Source organism: Drosophila bipectinata, chromosome 3L (genome assembly GCF_030179905.1).
Source record: "Drosophila bipectinata strain 14024-0381.07 chromosome 3L, DbipHiC1v2, whole genome shotgun sequence".
In the NCBI taxonomy this organism is placed as follows: Eukaryota; Metazoa; Arthropoda; class Insecta; order Diptera; family Drosophilidae; genus Drosophila; species Drosophila bipectinata.
In genome coordinates this window covers 10,167,678-10,185,697 of record NC_091738.1, presented here as the reverse complement: position 1 = coordinate 10,185,697, position 18,020 = coordinate 10,167,678, and the positions used below count along the sequence as shown (strand labels likewise).

At 43.5% G+C, this 18,020-nt stretch overlaps 4 protein-coding genes and 1 long non-coding RNA gene across 11 annotated transcripts; 1 reads left to right on the top strand and 4 right to left on the bottom strand.

Moving 5' to 3' along the window:
• Nucleotides 1–1,170: 1,170 nt before the first annotated feature.
• LOC108130139 (uncharacterized) lies at nt 1,171–1,969 on the bottom strand. Its single transcript, XR_011442850.1, has 3 exons — nt 1,895–1,969; nt 1,436–1,816; nt 1,171–1,376 (listed from the first exon to the last, which is right to left on the bottom strand). It is a non-coding gene; the product is annotated as an uncharacterized lncRNA (long non-coding RNA).
• Nucleotides 1,970–3,932: 1,963 nt separating this feature from the next.
• Nucleotides 3,933–7,218, bottom strand: LOC108130138 (probable deoxycytidylate deaminase). The gene is made up of 3 exons (XM_017248482.3): nt 7,084–7,218; nt 4,355–4,760; nt 3,933–4,289 (listed from the first exon to the last, which is right to left on the bottom strand). Exons 2-3 carry the CDS (start codon nt 4,754–4,756, stop codon nt 4,089–4,091), a joined length of 603 nt encoding a protein of 200 aa, XP_017103971.2. The 5' UTR covers nt 4,757–4,760; nt 7,084–7,218; the 3' UTR covers nt 3,933–4,088.
• On the bottom strand, nt 5,237–6,387 carry Clc (clathrin light chain). Its single transcript, XM_017248481.3, has 2 exons — nt 6,228–6,387; nt 5,237–6,121 (listed from the first exon to the last, which is right to left on the bottom strand). The coding sequence occupies exon 2, from the start codon at nt 6,108–6,110 to the stop codon at nt 5,433–5,435; it is 678 nt and encodes a 225-aa protein (XP_017103970.1). The 5' UTR covers nt 6,111–6,121; nt 6,228–6,387; the 3' UTR covers nt 5,237–5,432.
• LOC108130109 (uncharacterized) lies at nt 6,819–14,918 on the top strand. 7 transcript variants are annotated; one of them, XM_070280427.1, is made up of 11 exons: nt 6,819–6,907; nt 8,020–8,709; nt 9,151–10,065; nt 10,631–12,134; nt 13,071–13,246; nt 13,320–13,628; nt 13,690–13,827; nt 13,893–14,142; nt 14,202–14,485; nt 14,543–14,725; nt 14,779–14,918. In XM_070280427.1, exons 2-11 carry the CDS (start codon nt 8,080–8,082, stop codon nt 14,857–14,859), a joined length of 4,470 nt encoding a protein of 1,489 aa, XP_070136528.1. In that variant the 5' UTR covers nt 6,819–6,907; nt 8,020–8,079; the 3' UTR covers nt 14,860–14,918. The 7 variants fall into 7 exon arrangements, with proteins under 7 accessions (XP_070136528.1, XP_070136530.1, XP_017103930.2 ...); XM_070280429.1 differs by lacking the exon at nt 6,819–6,907 and adding an exon at nt 7,291–7,429 and having other exon boundaries at nt 9,238–10,065; XM_017248441.3 differs by lacking the exon at nt 6,819–6,907 and adding an exon at nt 7,291–7,429.
• Nucleotides 14,919–15,526: 608 nt separating this feature from the next.
• Nucleotides 15,527–16,995, bottom strand: LOC108130119 (uncharacterized). Its single transcript, XM_017248459.3, has 2 exons — nt 16,144–16,995; nt 15,527–16,081 (listed from the first exon to the last, which is right to left on the bottom strand). The coding sequence occupies exons 1-2, from the start codon at nt 16,924–16,926 to the stop codon at nt 15,572–15,574; spliced, it is 1,293 nt and encodes a 430-aa protein (XP_017103948.2). The 5' UTR covers nt 16,927–16,995; the 3' UTR covers nt 15,527–15,571.
• Nucleotides 16,996–18,020: the final 1,025 nt, after the last annotated feature.

The following is an 18,020-nucleotide window of genomic DNA, read 5'->3' as shown; positions in this document are numbered from 1 at the left end:
ATTTCATGAATACAAACAAGCCGAGTAGCCGAGCTTGGAGATACAATGCCATTCGGTTACAACATAATCCCGCACGGACACTTCTCCTTGAAGAGGCCACTACTGGCTAGGACGGGGCAACTCGAAATGCTTCCGATACATGCCGATTCAGTTGGGGATTAGTTGCCCCTCCGAGTCGCAAGATTAGTATAGTTTGTTAGACTTCCTGCAACTTACCATCTAGAAAGTTTGGAGAACGAAAGGCACTTTATCTTTGCTTGGCTTTAAAGTTGAATAGTAACCGAATGTCCCAATTCTCGATCCAAAAGACAAATTCTATTTGAAAGGGAAAAAAGGTGAAAACAAATATGCATATGTGGGACAATTGTAGCTTCAAGTACAAAGGACTCGCGGATATCCTAAAGGTCGCGTGTAACCCGGGGCTGTTCTTATTGGCATCCTCATCCGGTTCTGCACACTGTTTTGCATATTCCAGGGCTAATGGCCGGTTGCTAGCACGCCACATACACTCACCTGAATAGCTTAATACTCAGGTGGGATCTACTTCGTGCTGGAAAGCCATTTAAATATGTATGTCCCATAAACATTTTACTGAGTCCAGTATTAAAAATGGCTGCATGCGAATTTCTCTCTTTCTTTTTTTGCAAACCCTGTCATTAAACTTCAAAAGTGACTTACTTAATTAAAGTAATTGTACACCACAATGATAGAAATTAAATTAGCTTTCGACAATTTAGTTTTAAATTTGTTTTAGATCTGAAATATGAATCTAATCAACTATAGGACAGGCAGTTTCTTCAGGTTATGGTGCTTTTTCTGGTTTCTGCAAAAAATCGTTTTGCTTTCATGTCCGCTCTTTTCGACTGCACGAAACCAAATGGTTTGATTATAAAATTGCACAATTATAGATTACACAATAATTTGCAGCTATTAATTTCATAATCAAGAACCAAGACCTTATCTTATCTCTTTTAGAAATTGGTATATGCAGTTTTAAGATTACATTCCTAGAAAGTCTAGTAAAGGTCTTAGCAAAAGGTCGAAAAAGATTTCTTTTAATAAAGGGAAAATAAAGCTTACATAAGTTTTTTTTTTTAATATTTCCAATTCCCAAAAATATTTATATTTATATAGGATAGTAATATGGTTATGATAATTATCATCATATTGTTTCAATACCTTTAGAACCTTTAGTTCGATCCTAAATAGGAGGGATCCTCGTTCAGGATTTCAGCAAAATCAATCTGAATGTGGGATTTCTGAGGCACATGACGTATAACTTCAACTCCAGCCAATTGCAGCATCTTTTTTGAGGCCTTAACTTTGTTCTTTTCGTAATACTTGTCCGACAAATAAAGAACTTTAGAAATGCCCGACTGCAGGATGGTCCATCATACTCTATTAATATTTTTGTAATTGTATACATTGTACATACCTGTATAATTAACTTGGTGCATTCGTTACATGGAAAGAGTGTGGTATATAAACACGTTCCAGTCAACCTGGTACCGTTGCTATGCAGGATCGCATTGGCCTCCGCGTGCACCACATACATCTTCTTATTCTTCATCGGGTCCGATTTACTTTTCTCCCAGGAGCACGCTTCGTTGCTGCAGTTCCGAGGAAATCCATTGTATCCATATCCTAATAGTCGGCTCTCCGAACCTACAATGCAAGCACCCACTTTGGTAACTGGATCCTTGCTTCGCATTCGCACCAACACAGCCATGGCCATAAAGTAGTCATCATAACTCGGACATTCTATTTTCGCAGAGATATTTTGAGTATTGGCCATCTTTTAGTTTGGAGTTTTTTTCTTTTCAAAAAAAAAGGATCTAAATTATACCGGTGGAGACGCAAAGCAAGTGACTCGATTCTTTTGTTTCAGCTTTACCTTCTATGGGTCCACTTTCTTCGAACAATGCACTTCAAGTGATTCGATTTTTTTTCGCCAAACCTTTTTATAACGTACCACCTATATGACGTTCTTGTCCTTTTTTCGCGATTGTTTGGTATTTTTATTTTATAAACCTCCTATAAAGGGCCCCTTAATCTTATCTTTTTCCGTAGTATAGAATAGGTGTTAGTTGTGGTTCATGGCCAATTATATATTAAATCATCATTTTTTTATGTTTTTAAAGAGTTTGTTTTACTAACAAAATGGTTTTATAACACATTTCTCTGTTCTCATTGAAATGTATGTATATAGCGAGGAATACATGAGCTCCAGGGAAGGCTAAATTAAAGCGTATTATTAAGCGGAATACCGCAAATGATTCGTGGGCGGATTCTCCATTAATCTGCATTAAAATCCAGGAACAAAATATTTCTGAGATTTTTTCTCAATTTTTCTGGGGGGTCCCTTCAAAATTCCAAAAAGAAGAGGAAATTACCATCTAAGTCACCCAAAAGGCTAGATCTTGGCCAAAACTCATCGGATTCTTGTGTGGAATACCGCAAATGATTTGTGGATCGATTCTCCACTAATCTGCATTAAAATCCAGGAAGAAAATATTTTTCAGATTTTTTCTCAATTTTTCTGGGGGGTCCCTTCAAAAATCCGAAAAAGAGTGGAAATGACCATCTGAGTCACTAAAAAGGCTATATCTTGGCCAAAAATCAACCGATTCTTCAGCAGAATGCCTTAAATGACTCGTGGATTGATTCTCCACTAATCTGCATTAAAATCCAGGAACACAATATTTTTAAGATTTTTTCTCAATTTTTCCGGGGGGTCCCCTTCAAAATTCCAACAAGAAGAGAAAATTACCATCTAAGTCACCAGAAGGCTATATCTTGGCCAAAACTCACCGGATTCTTGAGAGGAATACCGCAAATGATTCGTGGATCGATTCTCCACTAATCTGGATTAAAATCCAGGAACAAAATATTTTTGAGATTTTTTCTCAATTTTTCTGGGTGGTCCGCTTCAAAAATCCGAAAAAGAGTGAAAGTTACTATCTGAGCCACCCAAAAGGCTATATCTTGGCCAAAAATCATCTGATTCATGAGCGGAATACCGCAAATGATTCGTGGATCGATTCTCCACTAATCTGCATTAAAATCCAAGAACAAAATATTTTTGAGATTTTTTCTCAATTTTTCTGGGGGGTCCCCTTCAAAAATCCGAAAAAGAGTGAAAGTTACTATCTGAGCCACCCAGAAGGCTATATCTTGGCCAAAAATCATTTGATTCTTGAGCGGAATACCGCAAATGATTTGTGGATCGATTCCCCATTAATCTACATTAAAATCCAGGAACAAAATATTTTTGAGATTTTTTCTCAATTTTTCTGGGGGTCCCCTTCAAAAATCCGAAAAAGAGTGAAAGTTACTATCTGAGCCACCCAGAAGGCTATATCTTGGCCAAAAATCATTTGATTCATGAGCGGAATACCGCAATTGATTCGTGGATCGATTCTCCACTAATCTGCATTAAAATCCAGGAACAAAATATTTCTGAGATCTTTTCTAAATTTTTCTGGGGGATCCCCCTCAAAAATACGAAAAAGAGTGCAAATTACCATCTGAGTCATTCAGAAGGCTATATCTTGGCCAAAAATCATCGGATTCTTGAGCGGAATACCTTAAAGGATACCAGGAAAGGCTACACCTTTGTCAATAATACATTTTACAATTGTTTTCTAAGTTTTCCTAATGGGAGCTCACATAAAAACATGATTATTTCATTCATATTGACGCATATGCGCTCGTTTCATTACTAATATATTGTTCTTATTTGTAGAGCTGTATTTGTATTTATATATTTAATAAACACACAGGTTCTTTTTTATATACAATGAGTAGACGACTTCAAGTAATTCATTCATCAAAAGTATGTAACGTTAAGTGACGATCTGCGACAAGACAGCGATTTCGTGGGATCTACTCGGCCTTTTGAATAAAATGATATAATGAGACAATAAGCCCACTTACATTTGTCATTTTGGAATTTATTTGGTTCGTTACTAATTTTACTAGAGGGACAAACGAATCACGTCTAAAATCAAATTAAAATGACATTGACAAACACATAAGTACACGGTGGTCTTGAAAGTTCTATCCTAAGTTCCATTGTGACACTGATATCACAAGTGAAGGTCGTTAAGGTTCAGTGAAGAGTTGGGATCCTCGTCCAGGATGTCGTCAAAATTAATGATAATCTGCTTTTGTTTGGGCACATGGCGTCTGTGGCCAACGCCTACCGCATCCAGCATTCGCCGTGAAGCCCGATAAGTGGGTTTCTCCGCGTACTTATCCGACAAATAAAGAATATCAGAAATTCCCGACTGAAATATGGAATTATTTAATAGACATGACATAGATTGCTGAATTACTTAAGTTAATTATATACCTGTATAATGAGCTTGGCACATTCGTTGCATGGAAACAGTGTGGTATACAAACGCGTTCCAGTCAATCTGGCACCGTTGCTGTTGAGGATGGCATTGGCCTCCGCGTGCACCACATACATCTTCTTATCCTCGAGCGGGTTGTAGTCCTTCGTGTCCTTCTTGGCTTTCGTCCATGGAAACTCATCGTCGCTGCAGTTCCGGGGAAATCCATTGTAACCAATGGCCACTATTCTGTTTTGTGAATCCACAATGCAAGCACCCACCTGGGTAACTGGATCCTTGCTTCGCTGTGCCGAGAGCAAGGATGTAGCCATGAAATAGTCGTCCCAGTGCAAATAGTTCATTCGCTTTAAGTTCTCTGCACAATCATCTCCATTTTGAACAAACGCTTCTTGAGACATATCACTGCAAAAGCATAAAGGAAAGTGACGATGAATCATCCAAAATATTACAGTTACTAGAATAAAATCCCATTGAAATTATAACCCACACTGACATCGCTAATATGATAGCATTATAGTCGCTTATTCTGTGAGTAAAATTAAAACAGTGATAAGGAATTGTGTTGTGTTGGTAGCATCAAACATATGCGATAAGGCTATCAAACACAATAAACAATTCGGCTGTTCGGCTCGGAGACTTGATGAATCAATTTTATTTTCAGTATACCATTGAGATAAATATTTATTCTTAAATAAAAGAGAGGAGCTTTTCGACTGGAAACTGCCAGTGTTTGGAGCATTTTGGACCCCCAATACCAACGAGAAAAACATTTAATGTCCTAGTTTCCGAGATTTATTTTTCATTTGATCTTTTTCCTAACTTTTTTTATGTCCTGATGCTTTTAATGATAGGTATTTGATAGTCAAGGAAAATAGGACTACTGTGTGCATGTTCTTTATTGCATTCATTAGTCAAACGATGATCGCAGCGATTCAGCAGCAATAATAATATTTTATGTATCATAAATTGGAATATACAGCGAATACTTTTAATAATAATTTTCATATTCAACTCAATGTGTGGTTAGGCGAGTACGTAATTAAAACTATCAGCGGCGGCGCCCAGGGTGCCCTCCTAAGTGCTCTTCTGCACCTGTATGGGATTCTGCTTGAGGTGCAGGTATATGGAGCGCATTCGGGAGACGTCCTTGCCCGCCTTGTTCACTTTCGGATTGAAGTCGCACAGCTTGGCTATGCGCTCCCATTCGGTGCCGGGTTCAATAGATCCGTTCTCCAGTGTGGCAGCCTGTTTTTCAGCATTGCGTGACGCCAGCTTCGTCTTCGAGATGGAATCACCTATCTGGCGTAACCAATCGTCCAGTTCCTTTTTGGCCTGTTGTCGCAACTCCTCCTTTTTCCTCTCCTCCTCGAGGTCCTTCTCCTCTAGTCGTTGTTTCTGCTCCTCACGCCACTTGCGCAGTTTTTCTGGCTCCTCCCGCGAAGGAGGGGGCCCGGAAATCCCCAGGGGTTCATTGGACTCGCCACCGATGACCTCAAAACTGCCCGTTGAGGACTCTAGGCCTGCGCCACCCGCTGCAGAAAGTTCGCTGCCCAAGACATCGCCAGCACTACTGCTTCCTCCGCCGAGCAGCTCGCCCAATCCATCGTCCGTTGTGGCAGCTGGAGCGGATGTGGCGGAGCCTCCCGTAATCTCAGCCTCGAGATCTCCGAGGGCAGACTGTTCGCGCGCCAAAAACTCGGCGGCGGGATCGACTTCCTCCTTGGGGGCAGCGAAATCGTCTCCGAAGTCCATGTCGATGTGCTCTAAAATGTTGTGATTGCGATTTAGTGGGCGTCTCACTCCATTTACACGTACGCAGAGTAGCTTCAAGCTGTTTCCTTTTGCAGTTCGCAATTCTAATCTACTTACCTCGCGTTTGATTTGGCTGGCTCTAAATGAAGATCGGATTGGGCGGATGACTAACCGGAAATTCGGGAAAATATATTTTTTCAATTTTCTTTTAGCAATGAATACGTAAAATGACTGTCATTAGCAAGTGAACCAACAATAAAACAGCAGAATATCGAACCGGTTCCGTTCAATGTGTGTTGAGAAACGCGTGGGTGGAGTTGCATATCGATTGTTTTCTTACTTATTTTTATTTGTAGGAAATTAAAAATTGTTTGATTATTTATATATTTTAATGTTTCACACGTTTAAAAAAAAATCTTTCAAAAAAAATTACTTGTGCCTTATTAATTTCATATTTAAGAGACAACTAATTGATTCGCAGCAGTGCTGCCTAACGCCTTAGTTTAAATATTGGCGAATTGATTTTGATGGATGGGATAAGGTCATGTCCTTGTATAATCTGTAATTTTCAATTGGCTGCAAAATAAATTGCAAATTGTACAGAAACATCTATTAAACATTCTATTAACCACAAATTTATTCAAAATTCAGCGATACTACCGAATTTACCACTGGGTTAGCTAAAAGAACTGGTTCCAGTGAAACAGTGTTGTGTAAGCCGCTGCATAAGTGCATAAATCGGGGAGATTATATTGTTTATACACAACTAAATGTGCCTTAAACAGCCGCCATAAAACGTAAATAAAAACTAAAATTGATTTTAATAAGTCTCAGCATTTCTTGATTGCCGGCAGCTCTGAATGTAGTCTTATACAACACTTCCGAGAATGGCGCATTACACGTGAAAAACGAATTCTGTGTTTATCCATCTGTCGCTTGTCGAATCAATTTAGAATATCTGTTAATCACTTACCAACTTATATTGACTAAAGAAAATAGATTAACTAATTCAAACTCCAAGGGAGAACAAAACACGATGACGGCGAAGCAAATACAAACAATAAACACTCCCGCGAGCCGCGAACTAGTTCACCGTGGCATTATTTACGCGAACCATTGGATCCACAAACTAGTGGTTCACTAGCGGCCATTTTGGAGATTCGAAAGAAGAAGAGCGAATGCTACAAAAAGTTATGCACCGCAGTAAAAAAAGTTGCACTCAAAATTAAATACAAAAGTATCGTTTAAAATCCGATGTGATGAGAATGCTGACCCCAAGCAGCCAGATTGCTTCGATCCGAAATCTATAACAACGACAAGTTAGTGCCAATCCTCCAACACGCACGCATCTATGTATATCCCATGAGCGTGTATGTGCCAGTGTGTGTGTGTGTTTTTGTGTGTATGGATACATATATGTACAAGCGCAAAGTGCTGAAGGAAAATACGGAAAAAAATATCCCTAGCCCAAAAATAAAATTACGAAAACAAAATTATCCCCACCAATGGGTGACCTTTAATAACAATATTCAAGTGCAGCCAAGTTTCGGGTAGCATATCCCAACTCTCCAGTCGGAGAACACATAAAGGCGGGTTAATTTTCAGCAGAGCGCCAAGACACAAAATACAGACGCCAAAATTATGCAGGGGGAGCCAAGCGCAGCGTGGCTAAAGGGATACAAAAAAAAAAAACGAAACGAAGGAGAATGTGGTGGGGGGATAAAGAGTGCAAAAAACAGGAACGAATGGAAAAAAGAATACAACCTCAAAGCTGTAGTAGGGTTTTCTCGCATATTCCTAAAGTCGTTCATCAAAATAAACAGCAACCTGTCCACTTACCTGCCTAAAAAAAACAAAAATAAAATAATTTTTTTAAATAATATTATTAACTTGATTTTAATAATTACAGTTACCGCTAGCGCCAGCAGGAGCAGGAGCAGCAGCAGCAGTTGAATTCGATACCAGCGCCATGGATCCAAACTCCAGCCCATGGTCGTATGCCTACAACCGCATTGTGCCCGCCAGTGCCGGCAGCTCAGGCGGCACCGCCGACGACTTCCAGCACCCGCATTTGGCCACCATTACGGCGGCGAGTATTGCCAGTTTTAATGCAGCGGCGGCTAGCGGTGGCAGTTTCGTTCCACCGTCGCCAATTGGCGGATATAATCCAGTATTCCAGCAGATATACCACCATGCAGCGGCAGCCAGTGTTCAGCCCAAGCCCGCCCACTATGCCTCGTCGGCGGTGAGCACGCCGCACCGCCAACTGCAGCTGCCCAGTTCGCTGGACAAGCAGCTCACCACGTTCCAGAACCAGGCAGCGGTATCGGCGGCAGCAGCTGCCGTGGCCAATAATGTGGCCTCGAATTATTATGGCGAGAATTCGTCATCGAGCGGAGCATCACCATCGCCGACGACAGTGGCCCTAACGTCCACTTCGCTCACCTGGAACACGCCGAACATGATATCCAACACCTTCCTGGCGATGCAGCAGCAGCAGGCCCAACAACAACAGCAACAGGCCCAGCAGCAGCAACAACAACAGCAGCAGGCCCAACAGCAGGCTCAGCAGCAACTCAATCTGGTGGCCGATAAAGTGGTAAGTTTGATTTCTATATATATTATATATATACTGCGTTTATGCCACACATTACTGGAATTCATTATTTTGCAAAATCTAAAAAAAAAGTCCCTGTTTCTGACATAATCATAACATCTTAGAAGGCCAGGAGAAGAATCTCCAAAAGACTCAACAAATAATTTAAAAAAATATAGAAGAATTAATAGTTTTTCTTAAAAACTGACTATTATTGTTCGAGCTGGCAGATCATTGTCCCTCCACCCTCCTGTCGTTCCACCAAAGTTTGAACCTAATTCTGGGGAGGCTATCTCTCATTTAAACCCCAACGCTGTGTCTATCGCATTTATCGCATACTAACCCCATCTCCGAGAACACCCAGAGAACCATTTAAGCTTTAACTTAAAACCAAAAAAACCAAAACACTTCTTCCGATTTCGATTTCGATTGGCGGCGGTTTAGCTGATTAAGCAGGAAAAGCATATTAAAGCCTACAACGATTCAATTCATCTAATTCATCTGCAACAACAACAACAACAACAACAACAGCAGCAGCAAGTGGCAGCCCAACAACAACAACAGTTGCAACAACTGCAACAGGAGGTAGCTGGGGATACGGAAATGGAAACGGACACCTATTACACGATCGATGGGCGAAAGGTGAAGGTCACACGGAAAGATGGCCAGTCATATCGTGCCACCATTGTCGAGCAGCCGAGCGATAGTCCGGTGGCCGTTGTTCCCACTGCTGCATCCTATCCGGTGCAGTATGCTAGTCCGGCTCTCAGCTCGGCGGCCGGTTCGCCAATCACGAATTTACATGCCGTGGGCGTGGTCAGCACGCCGCAGGCCCAGGTTATCGTCTACAAGACGGCATCGCCAGTACAGAGGCGACCAGAAACAGGCGCTGGTTCGTCTGCCGCCCCGCCCACCACGGTGGCCTATTCATCTGTGATACAAAGCACCCTGCAGCAACACCCCCACCCCCACCCCCACCCACAGCAGCAGCAGCAGCAGAATCTCTGCTGGACGACAAAGCTGGAAGAGGGATCGGGTGGTGGAGCGGCGGCCGTTCAAGAGGACATTAAGAATGTGCTCCAGCTGCAGGTGAAGCAGGAACAGCGCCAGCTAGATTATGGCAGCGAGACCGCATCCACAGTGGAGACTGGCGGTGAGAATCTGGTATTCAATCTGCCGCCGGGGCTCGAGATCAAGCAAACCTTTTACACCACCGGAGTGGTCGATGGGGAGCAACTGCAACTGCAGGAGCAGTCTCAGTCCCAGACCCAGACCCATACGGGGCGACGGCAGCATGTGGTGGCCAACATGATAGCAGCGGCCGGCAACTTAACGTCACAGATTCAAGTAGTGCCCAAGGTTTGTATCTCTTTTGTTGTTTTATTTCTGTATATATTTGTTTGTTTCATTTTTGTTTGTGACCTAACCTGCTTTCTGTCTATTCTTTCAATTAATAATACTCCTTATGGGATATATCTTAATATAGCTTAATTCAGATTGATTTTAGAGCCTTCTCCTATCCTATTCCTTGCATGACATTACCACCTCCTTGTTGCTTAGTTGGTTTTCTGTTTAAAGATTTTTTATTTCTTAACTAACTTGCTTCGTTAACAGCTTAACTAACGCTCTAATCTAGAGTCCTGTGGCCACTTTTGAAACTGTGACGTTATGTTGTAATGGTATGATCTGGGGGGGGAGGGTTCCAGTTCGCAGCCCAGGGGTGTTCATGTCCTCCATCTCTGTTCCTAATGTCCAAGTCCCCATGTCTAAGCTATCTGATGAGTACTTTGTTTATGCTAAAGAGTCGGCTAGTTTGCAAAATCCAAGAACAAAACTGGCTTCGCATAAGCTTAGTAATAGTGTGATGTCCTTCTAGACCTGCCACTGCTAACTGTGTGTCCTTTGTCCTCCCATCTATTTGCAGGAGGAGGTGAAGCCGCCGCCAAAGCCGGCGAAGACACCACGCAAGCGGCAGCCCAAGAAGACGCTCATACCGACCAGCAGCGACTATGGCAGCGTACGAAGTCCCCAGGAGCCGCAACATCACCAGCTGCAGCAGCAGCAACAACAGCAGGCGCAACAGCAGCAGCAGCAGCACAATCAGCAGCAACAGCAACAGAATACGTACTACGACTTCAACAGCAAGTGGAACACGCCCCTCAAGACGGAAAACAATGCGGCGTCGGTTTCGCCAGCGGCCACCATCAACATACCCACATATCCGCAGCAGAGCCAGCAGCAACAGCACCAGCAGCAACAACAGCAGCAGCAGCAGGCGGCAGCCCAGCAGCAACACCTGCCCCAGCCGGCCCATCTGCAGTCGTCCCAGGCCCAGTCGCACCTGACCCAGTTGGCGCAATACTATCCAGCCTTCCCCCAGCCCATCGCCTCCCAGTACACGGCCTGTATGCAGCAGCAGCAGCAGCAGGCCCAGCAGCAACAGGCGCAACAACAGCAACAGCAGCAGCAAGCCGCCTACACGCAACAGCAGCACCAGCAAGCCTATTCCCAGCAGCAAGCCCAACAGCAGGCGCAGCAACAGCGCCAGGAGAAGACCGAACAGCAGGAGGAGGAGGCGTCGGCAGCTGCGGCGGCTGCTGCTGCAGCGGCGGCCAGCAACAAGGTGATCGTGCCCAATATCGAGGAGGAGCTGGACTTTCTGGCGGACACGAGCAGTACCCCCAAGCAGGGGTATGCCAATTCAATCTCCAGCAATGGACGGGGCACCAACTCCTCCACCAATAACACGAACTTTGGTATACGGAATCCAAACAAAACGCCATCGCCGGAACCGCCATGCCCCCAGAACGGACATGGTCACGGTACAGTACCCACGCCATCAACGCCTGCTGCTAGTGCACCCGCCGCCGCTGCTTACAGTCCCGCTGCCCCGAAGCCCGTTAGCGTGGGCACACAAATTGGGGAGAAGAAGACCCAGTTCATGGACAGCTATCTGAAGTTTCTGCAGGGCGAGCGGGACGACGATCCGCCGCCGGTTGTGAAGCCATCCAGAAAGTTGAACTACCCGAGGGCGCCGTACAAACGGAAAGGTGGCAAGGGAGCTGGGAGCGGTGGTGACGAACCGGCCACATCACAGGCCCCCCAGTCGGCGGTAGAGGCGGGCCATCCGGGCGATGGCCTTACAGGACTCGTGGGCGATGATGGACATCGCATCAAAATACTCTCGCAGACGCAGATTCTACCGAAGAAGCGTCCGCACGCCCAGATGGTGGCTGCTGCTGCTGCCGCGGAATCAGCACCTTCGTCCTCGTCCTCTGTCATCCAACAGCCGGGGGATCAGGCCGCCTTCCGGCCATATGCCCAGCAACAGCAACAGCAGCAACAACAACAACAACAACAGCAGCAGCAACAGATGAGCGGCCAGCACTTTGTCCAGCAGCATTGCGCTCAATTGGCAGCCGGTCAAGGTATGTTACTTGACCAACAGCATAGTACCAATAAGCACTCCACTATCGCTACTTCCACGCCATGCAACAACTACAACAACAACAACAACAACAACAACAATCACCACAACAACACATCAGCAGGCAGCGTTAACTCGAATGCGAATACGAATGCTAGTACGACGACGGCAACGCCAACGCCAGCAGCACCAGCAGCGCCGAATCCTCATCATTTTATAAACCTGCTGTGGCCATGGCAGCACTAGCACCAACCAACCAACCATCCCAACCACCCACCCACGCCATGCAGCACCACAACCCACACCACACCACACGGACATGGACATGAACAGGGACAGACAGGAGACGACAGACTACCGACTGAATACCATGGACGGTGTGTATATGTATAAACAAAAAAAAAAAAACCATAATGACAAAAAACAAAACCATAATGATAAAATACTTAAAAAAAAAAAAACGGAAAATGCTAACTTTTAAATTGTTAAAAGAGCAAAAAAAAATGCAAAAAAACAAAAATTTTGCAAAGAAAAAAACGCTAAAAAAAGGAGAAGAATCCCATGAACAAAAGTATAAAGTATTTTTGAGATGAAATCGAGAAGAACAAATATTATTAATTTTCAAAAACCCAAATAAACCGTGTATTTTTATTATTTGTAATTTGTAAGAAGGTATATATATTCCATTGTTCCATTCATGGACTGAATCGGATTTTGGACTCCGATTTTTTTTCGATTCCGAGATCCAGGTGCTGGTGCGTGGGAGATGGTGTTGTTGCTGGTGTTGTTGTCGTTGTAGCGCTTCCGTAGCCGTTCCGTTTGTGTTTCTTCGGGGTGTTTCCCCCCATGTCCTTGTATCCTGTATCCCGTATCCTGTATCCCATGTTCAATGTTGCTAATAAGCTTAACCAACCAACCAATTTTGTGCTCTCCACAGACCCGTTGAGTGTGCCGCCGCGACGGGAGCAATGCTCCCGCAAGGCCAAGCAGAGCAGCATGCACGCCATGCTACTTAATTCCAGTGCCGCCGTTGGCGATGGTGGAACCGTTAATGAGCAGGACGAGTTCACCGACTCGGACACGGATCCAGTGTGGACTCCGCAAGAGGAAGACGTAAGTCCAGAGATATTTCTCTCTCTCTCCTCAACTTCCTAATTCCCACTAAAAATCCACCCAAATCCTCCAGAGCGATGATGCCGGCAAGGGTTATGGGAAGCGCAAGCTGGCCCGCCGCTCGAAGGGCACACCCCGCAAGAACACCTACGACCATCCCCCCCAGCAAATGCAACAACCGCCGCAGCAACACCATCAATTGCAACAGATGCAGCAGGTGGCCCAGCAACAGCAGCAGCAGCACCATCAGCAACAGCAGCAGCAGCAGGTGCAACAGCTTGGTGACACTGGCTACAATCCGCAGCAGAATCTGGCCGGCGTGGGGGATGTGGGCTATGCCAGTGCATCATCGGGAACCTCAGCCAACTCGGAGAACTTTAAAGTAGGTTGCCCGGCACCATAATTGGAGGCTCAGATAGTTTACTAATTGACTTGCCTTGCAGACTGGGGACTTTATTGTTTTGCGATCGGATCTGGTTAATGATTGGCCCACCATCTGGCAAGTGGACTCGAAATGTATCTTGCAGAAATACGAGCCTTTCCGACAAAACGGAAAAACCTTTTATCACAATATGTCAAAGGTGAGCTTAGAGATATATCTATCCTGTAGTTCTCCAGTAAACATCCTCTCCTCCTCCGATTTCAGTACGCATCTTGGAATCTCGAAACTAAGAAACTCTACCTCAAAGCGCCGGTGCGCATGCAGCTACATTCCCACACCGAAACGATTGTGGAGTTTATGCGTTCGGAGCTGCTGGCCGATGACACTGAGCAGTTCATCGAGAAGATCATGGAGGACTATCTGTCGTACAGGGACAACTTTGAGATATATATTCAGACCATGATCTCGCAGGCCCTCGATCCCAGTTTCTTTTCCGAAATTACGCGCGAAAAGGGTGAGATTCAATCATGTTCTTTTGAAATTTTATGAATTTCAAACACATCTCTCTTGTAGATGACTACTTTTTGGGTAGCGTGCGGGTCGTGGACACCATTATGGAGAATTGTAAGCGTAAACTACTTGCCATCACTCCTTGGACACGGAGTACCATCTCCTCCATTGAGACCTGGCCCAAGTGCCATGTTTTTTCCGAGTGGGAACAGAACAACCTGACCCAAAAGAACTGTGCCGGATGTCATCAGCCAGGCATTGCAGTGCGATTTTTACTTTTTGGAGAACCATATAATCCCAACACCATGCAGACTATACCGGTCGATCCGCGTATTGTTTACGAAAAGGTAAATCTATATCTATTATGTCTTTCAAGTGGAGTACATTTTTAAATTCGATTTCAGGACATTGTCTTATGCCGCATCTGTGCTGCGCGAGCCGATCTCTTCCACAAGATTGCCCACGAGAAGTACAATCTTTTCATCAACTGTTCCCAGAGGGTCACGGAGCAGCAGCAACAGTTCCCCGGAAAGACCTCTACTGAGATTCTCAATGATCTACTGGCTGAGCACAACTGGATCGATGAGGTAGGTGCTTAAGATACTCTATTTAAAATCTATCTAATTTTTTGACATTACAGCTCTTCCGCAATATGCGAAATTGTTGGGCCGAGGTTGAGAGCCTGGAGCGCCAGAAGCGTTTCCGCGAAGTAATGCAGTAAAAGTCAAAAGTCTCCTTCATCATGAGTTATTATAATCCACATTGACCCTTCATTTTGAATCCAAGTGCTGGACATAAGGAAATTAAACGCCAAGCCCACGTATCGCTGCAATAAACTCAATGAGTTGTTATTTTATTAAAAAATCAGATGACACGCAAATGCTTAGTTTTTAGCGAAAGACACATATTGTACTAATTAGGCCTTAAGATGAAGTCTATTCTTGGACTGTGCATAATGCATGCCATGTAAATAGCTATACATTTAGCTATAGCCCCTCATTATATCAAATATGAAATTTGAAGTACTATACTACCTTATGCAGAGTTATTGATCATATTGCTTGCAACATTCTTTTTCAAAACGATTAAATTATGAATTGTTTTACAAAATCTGTTGAAATGGGGCTTCATCCCATTAAAATACACCCGCAAACAATCAAATTGTGGTTTGGTTGACAAACCCGTAGAGTGTACATCGTAATTACGTAATTATGTATCTTTCAAATACTGTACATATTTAGTTTTTACTTTTGAGTTATGCAAATTCAATTGCTATATTCTTAGTTGGCATATATTATATGTTATGCGGATTTTAACTTAAGTTGTGATTGATTAGAATCTTAGAGTTCCCTGAATAAATATGAACAAAAAAAAAACATCACTAACTCTTTACAGGTAACGTAGTTGTATATTTTAGTTAATACTAAAGCTCTTTAGATCTCGAACTTGTACAGAGGTTCGGTCATATTGTACTGGATCAGATCCCTGACTATCCCGACCATCCGGCGCTTGAAAATCGGCAACGTTCGTTCGTTCAGCATTTCGAATTCTTCGATTAGCTCCTGGTACTGTGGTGCCTCGGCCTCATTATCCGAAAGATCCTTAATGGCCTCCGATACTGTATCTATATCTAGTACCTCGTTGGCATTGGAAACGAAGAAGGGCAGGGAAAAGGCGCCCATAATTAGGCCATAGACTCCATAGAGTTGGAGTTGCCGGTCAAAAACACTGCGAGGATACATCTCCTCGATGCGAAGGCCACAGGAGGTCAGTTTTTGGTCAAGAGTCTCGTAATAGGCATTCATAAAGGCACTAAAGTGTTCATCTCGCAGTGGCTTCTCCGTACAGGTGTAGAGGTAGTGGACTATGTCCAAGACTGGAGGAGCATAGCGCGACATCTGGAAGTCGATGAGCTTGGCCTCCACGGGCTGGTCGAGATTTGGCTGAAGATTAGAAATAGAATTCCATTTAGAATTTGATTTAAATGAGAATAGGATTAATATACCTCATATCTATATAGAATATTATTGTTCCAAAAATCACCATGACAAATAACAGAGTATGGTTTCTGAGATTCCCCGTCCACGCTGTAGAGAGCCAGGGACTTGAAGTGTTTCTCACAGAGCTCCAGTACTTTGCGCAAGGCGGCCACCTCAGATGGCTGCCCATCCGCTGCCCCCAGCAAGTTTCCTGTCTTTCTCAGCTGCACCTTTCCAAACTCTATGGTCACTGCCTCAATGTTTTCGGTAAATAAATTATCCTTCTTAATGTGGCCGACCAGTTCCTCAAACTTGGCTGGATTTTTGTTCTGCAGGACAAAGGAGCAGGAATGCATCTCGGCGAGGGCTTTCAGGGTGCAGATAACAATGTCGTAGGTGGGCATGGAGCTGCGGGAGTTGGGCCGAAACCCGCTTCCAGCCAAATCCTCAAAGATTAGAAACTCATTGGGTGCCTGCAGACCGTTTGCCTCCAGAGCAGGCGCCACTGTGAAGATGCTTCGGTCCGGATTCAGTTCGCGGAATATGGGGAATACCTCTTGGTACATGAACACCTCTCGTGCGTAGTAGTCCACCACATGCATATGCGCTCTCCGCGCCTCGTTCTTTGGCGCCATCTTAACGACCACCGAGGGTGCTTCGGGTATCGTGGGCCAGCTTACCCGAAGTACCTGGCCGTAGGCGTTTTCCCCAACTCCCGCCATCGGCTGCGAGTCCAACGGAGCGTCATGTCGCTGGTAGAGATCCAGTAACGCCCGCGTCACGGCACTCGAGAGCTCGGTATCGCTCATTTTGGCTGTGGGAATGTTACTATTAGAGAGCTGTCTTCCAACTGAGGCCCTGCACCAAGAGTTCCGGCTTTTATAGTAAAGTCGTCGGGAAAGCTCACCGATACTTGCACTAGAAATGACGATGTTGTGATTACCACATGACCGGATGTTGTAGGGGGATGTATCCTTAATCTATCAAGGTTTCATAAAAAAAATATAATTTGTATACATTTTATTAAGAATATACAAATAAAATTTAGAATATTTTTGGGTAATTTTTATTATTTGCAAAACTTAATGCTGATTAAGATTCTTAACAATATTTTGTAAGGATCGGTAATAATAATACAACTTAAAACACCGAAATTAAATAAAAATTTCCTATTCCTATTATATATAAATCTTCTATCTCAATGTGGTATAACTATATTTCCTGGGATTCCCCCTGCCAGTTGAAAACCTTTTATGAAAATAAAACACTAATGTTATTAAACTTCCCAAATATATGAAAACCATATGTAAGAGAGTATTTAATTTAATAAAATCATAAATAATTATTCTTATATCAAAAACATATTAAATTAAAGTAAAATTTTTCAACTAATCTCGTTTTAAAATAAATATTGCGCATACGCCTAGTTGCGCAGTTACGAGATAGTAATATGGAAACAAATCAAAATTATTTACATTAATTGGGTTTAGGTTAGGCACACATTCGCAGCATTATTTAAACAGTTTATAGAAATAGAAAGATAGTGCATTTTCAATTGTTTTCTATTTTGGAATTCCGCGTCAGTTGCTTCGCGCTAGAAGGGGTCATTGACATCTCAAGGCCATGCATGCTTTCATAAATACATTCGTTCTTCTAATACATTTCTAATTCACATTCACGAATGTGCATTCTACACACACAAGATAGTTAGAAAAAAAAACTGCGAGCTTTACGAGTTAAAATTAGTTATAAAATCGGTGTTGGCCAGGTAGTAGCAGCATATCGGGCATTGAACTTGAGGCATGCACGTTTTTTTTGCAAAAAGCTCGCGAATTGCCGGCCAAAGTTAACGATCGTTTTCGATCTAATCTGAATTAGGAATCCCAGTGGCGTCTTTTTGCTG

Excerpts from the sequence above, each read along its gene's own strand:
- LOC108130138 (XM_017248482.3), bottom strand. The coding sequence starts at position 4,756 with ATGTCTCAAGAAGCGTTTGTTCAAAATGGAGATGATTGTGCAGAGAAC. Across the intron at positions 4,290-4,354 it reads GTGCCAAGCTCATTATACAG|TCGGGAATTTCTGATATTCT; the intron begins GTATATAATTAA and ends TCCATATTTCAG.
- Clc (XM_017248481.3), bottom strand. The coding sequence starts at position 6,110 with ATGGACTTCGGAGACGATTTCGCTGCCCCCAAGGAGGAAGTCGATCCC.
- LOC108130109 (XM_070280427.1), top strand. The coding sequence starts at position 8,080 with ATGGATCCAAACTCCAGCCCATGGTCGTATGCCTACAACCGCATTGTG. Across the intron at positions 14,143-14,201 it reads CGAAATTACGCGCGAAAAGG|ATGACTACTTTTTGGGTAGC; the intron begins GTGAGATTCAAT and ends TCTCTCTTGTAG. Across the intron at positions 14,726-14,778 it reads AGCACAACTGGATCGATGAG|CTCTTCCGCAATATGCGAAA; the intron begins GTAGGTGCTTAA and ends TTGACATTACAG.
- LOC108130119 (XM_017248459.3), bottom strand. The coding sequence starts at position 16,926 with ATGAGCGATACCGAGCTCTCGAGTGCCGTGACGCGGGCGTTACTGGAT. Across the intron at positions 16,082-16,143 it reads ATATTCTATATAGATATGAG|CCAAATCTCGACCAGCCCGT; the intron begins GTATATTAATCC and ends TCTAATCTTCAG.